The 4032-nt window shown below is 41.4% G+C and overlaps 1 protein-coding gene across 2 annotated transcripts in view; it reads right to left on the reverse strand.

Moving 5' to 3' along the window:
- HEATR4 (HEAT repeat containing 4) overlaps positions 1-4032 on the reverse strand; it is a 41607-nt gene that overhangs the window by 21555 nt on the left and 16020 nt on the right. For both annotated transcript variants that reach the window (XM_014539331.1, XM_014539330.1), the window contains 2 exons: positions 2878-3038; positions 1360-1464 (listed from right to left, as the gene is read on the reverse strand). In XM_014539331.1, the coding sequence (XP_014394817.1) occupies positions 1360-1464; positions 2878-3038 (266 nt within the window). The remainder of the gene's footprint in view (positions 1-1359; positions 1465-2877; positions 3039-4032) is intronic.

Genomic DNA, 4032 nt, shown 5'->3' on the forward strand with positions numbered 1-4032 from the left:
CACAGACAATAGGGTGGTGAAGGCCTGGGGGGGGGCTGGGGGGAATGGAGGGGGTCAATGGGGGGAAAAGTGACATTTATAATATTTTCAACAATAAAAAATTTTTAAAAAAAAGATTTCCATGCCGGAAGTCCCCTTCAATTCTATCCAAGTCTTGCTCAGCTGTCCCACACTCCTTCACAGAACTTTAACTGGTAAGTTCAGCCTATACTACTCTCCTCTCTCTCTGAAAAGTTTTAAGAGCACCTTACATTTATTGCTTGTTCTTGAATCATTTGTGTCTGTTAGTCTTGTTACTTCAACTATAATGTCAGTTTTTAAAAGTAGGGACTGTTTTATACCTTCTATGTATTTACTAAACACTCAGGGAAAGCCAGCATAGACACTGGTGTAATTGGATTGTTGGGTAGTTTTAAGTCAGTGTTTCTTAAACTATCTGTGATAGAGGACCAGTATTTGAGTGGGAAAATGTCATTGATACTTAAAAAGTACACTGATATTGAGGTAAAGTCAAATTACTATAAAAGTTTCTTTAAAAATGGATTTTAGAGAGAAAGAGGGGGAGGCAGAGAGAAACACCGATTTTGTTGTTCCACATATTTATGTATTCATTAGTTGATTCTTGTATGTGCCCTGACCAGGGATCAAACCTACAACCATGGTGTGTCTGGATGATTCTCTAACTGTGAAACCCAGCCAGGGCGACTATAATAAGTTTTTTAACTCTATTGATTTTTTTTTTTTTTGCCTATTTCATGGGTGGGTTATAAACAATTTATGGATGGCCACCAAGCTGAGAAGCAGTGGTTTAAGTCACAGAAAGACATTGACATTTGAAGATAATTCTGGTTTGGGGTAAAAGATAGTCATGTGAAACCTGGCTGGGTTGTTCATTTGGTTAGAGCGTCATCTGGATATGCCAATGTTGTGGGTTTGATCCCTGGTCAGGGCACATACAAGAATAAACCAATGGCCCAGCTGGTGCGGTTTGGTGGTTGAGCATTGACCTATGAAGCAGAAGGTTATGGTTTGATTCCCAGTCAGGGCACATGCCTGGGTTGCAGGCTCGATCCCCAGTGTGGGGCGTGCAGGAGGGAGCCGATCAACGAGTCTCTCTCCCTCTTCCTTTCTCTCTCAAATCAATAAAAGTATATATATTTTAAAAAGAACCAATGAATGTATAAATAAGTGGAACAATAAATGGCTCTCTCTTTCTGCCTACCTTCCTCTCTCTAAAATCAATAATAAATAAATAGGACAGAGATCTGTTTGGTAAGAATGGGATACTAGATAGCAGCAAAAGGTGGAAGGCACTCTAGCATAGACTTTATCCTGGAAACACAGAAAGAGAAGACTTACCAAACAGACATTTCCACTGACCCGTGAAAGAGCCCGGCAGGCCACAACCCGATCCTTCCATTGATGGCTATTCAGCTCCACAGCAAGCATGGTGTGTATCAGGGTCTGAGGAAATGAAAGACTTGGATGGGTGTTCATGATCATCTTTATAGGTACTAGAACCTTGAAGAACTTCCATCCTAACATGGCCTCCAGTATAATGTCACAGACATGTGAGATACTCATCCCTAGCAAGGAATAGGTTATAAAATGTGGAGTGCTCTTCCAACCTTTTTCATCTCATGGCACACGTAAACTAATTACTAAAATTCTGCAGCACACCAAAAATATATTTTTTGCCGATCTGACAAAAAAAAGTAGGTATAATTTTGATTCATTCACACTGGCCTATTGTTGTGTTGGCTATTGTCCTTTTTTTTATTTGACAAGCTAAACTGTCCAGGCCGGGTGGCTCAGGCAATTGGAGCGTCATCGTAAACACCAAAAGGTTGCAGGTTCAAGTTTGATTCCCGGTTGGAGCATATACAGGAGCAGCTGATCAATGTTTCCTCTCTCACATTGATGTTTCCTCCTCTCTCTCTTCCCCTCCCTCCTTCTCTAAAATAAATTGAAAAAAACATATTCTTGAGTGAGGATTTAAAAATAACAAAGTAGCTCTGGCCAGTGTGGCTCAATTGGTTGGCCTTCGTCCCATGCACCAAAAGGTTGCTGGTTTGATTCCCAGTCAGGGCATATGCTTGGGTTTGGGGCTCCATCTGCAGTAGGGGGAGTGCAGGAGGCAGCTGATCGATGTTTCCTCTCACATCAAGGTTTCTCTCCCTCTTCCTCTCTCTAAAAATCAATAAATAATCTTAAAATAATAAAAATTCTTGGCACACCAGTTGAAAATCACTGATCTAAGCCAACTGACATCTGGGATTATGAATCAGGAAACAAAATACAGATTTTTGTCATCTGAACAGAAAACTGGGGCTTTCTTAATTTTTTTAAATTTCAGAGAGATGGGAACATGTTCCACCTATTCACACACTCACTGGTTGATTCCTGTATGTGTCCTGACCAGGGATCAAACCCACAACTTTGGCGTATGGAACGATGCTCCAACCAACGGAGCTACCAGGCCTGGGCATTCCTCTTCTTGACTTTAACTACCTTTACTCCTAAAATGATTTTCATGTGCCTCAATCTTTGTGTTTCATGTTTCTGCTGAAAGTAAACAGAATTCTAGGTCTGTGTGGTTTCAAGGGTAAATTTGTGGCAAAATTCTACATGTTATAACTCTTCCGGCATACACAGAAACCATCTGCAGTCTACTTTTCTCGCCTAGTCTAAGCTAACTGTTGTCACTTTTCCTTGTATACACCTCTCCACCCCAGTTCAACCACTCCAAGTCTAGTTTTACCTATGCTTGAGATCATCTTACCCAACCACACCTGCATTTTCGATTCTTTACGTGCACTGAGACCCAACTGTTCCCAAAACTTGGTTTCTTTTTCTGACCGTGTAATGCACACATACCATCTTCCCACTGAGATGGCTCAGGAGCAGGCAAGCCTGGTGCTCAGTGTCCTCATTCTTCTTGTAAAACAGCTGATGGAGGATCCTCTTAATCACAGGGTAAATGTCCACACCGTCCAGAGCCAAGCACTGAGCTGCAGCCCAGCTGTCCACGCTATTACCTGCCACGGTGGGGTGAATAGAGTCCAGGTAGGTGACCTGTTTGCCCCGCAGAGAGAACAGCCTTTGGGTTGGTATCCAAGGCTGTTACCTACCTCATATCTCACTTCCCTGTGCCCCTCTCAGTCTAGAAATCCAATTCCATATTTAAATGGATTATATAAGGTTTTATAGACTGAAAAATCTTAATCTCAAAAGTTAAATCTTCCCCAGCTGCAATGAATTGCAAGTTCCTAAGGTATTGCCTCCTCTACCACTCCCACTTTTCTACAGATGAAGGTTTCTGTTATGTAGTATAGAGGGAGGAGCAGGATCTCTTCCCTTGGGTTTGCACCACACTGGGTACTTCTTAGGACTCATCCCTATCTCCTATCTCTTGAGGTTCTTACTCCACACACTGGGAAAAAGAGCACATAAGAAGATACAGGGTTCTCCAATCTCTGATATCCTCACAGATTTCACATATTCTTCTATCTAACTAGCCTGTACTTGGCCTTCACTAATTTGACCACAATTCTAGCTGAACGCTTCTTACTGGTCCCAGCTGTATCTACTTCAGGTGAGTGAGTGTTCATGTCTTCTCTTTCCCTGTAGGCATTGTCTGTCCTTATATTTTGAAGTTAGTCAAGGTTTTTTTTTTTAATGTAAGGGTGGGAGTAACACTCCTTCCAGCTCCCTACATCCAGGGCAGAAAGTGAAAGACCTGAATACTTTTTTCCACCCTCTTTTGGAATAAAAATATTTCCCAATGACTTCTATGTTTCCAAGATTTAAATATCCCAATGTGTAAATTAACATGTACTCAATTCTTATCCAATCCCCACCCTAATTACATTTTTATTTTTCTTGTTAAAAAGATTGGTTCAGCCCTAACTGGTTTGGCTCAGTGGCTAGAGCAGTGGTTCTCAACCTTGGCTGCACATTAGAATCACCTGGAAATCTTTTTAAAATCCTGATTTCTGGGCCTCATCCTCTGGAAATTCTGTTTCTTTGTTA

This window comes from Myotis brandtii, unplaced genomic scaffold, assembly GCF_000412655.1.
Source record: "Myotis brandtii unplaced genomic scaffold, ASM41265v1 scaffold213, whole genome shotgun sequence".
In the NCBI taxonomy this organism is placed as follows: Eukaryota; Metazoa; Chordata; class Mammalia; order Chiroptera; family Vespertilionidae; genus Myotis; species Myotis brandtii.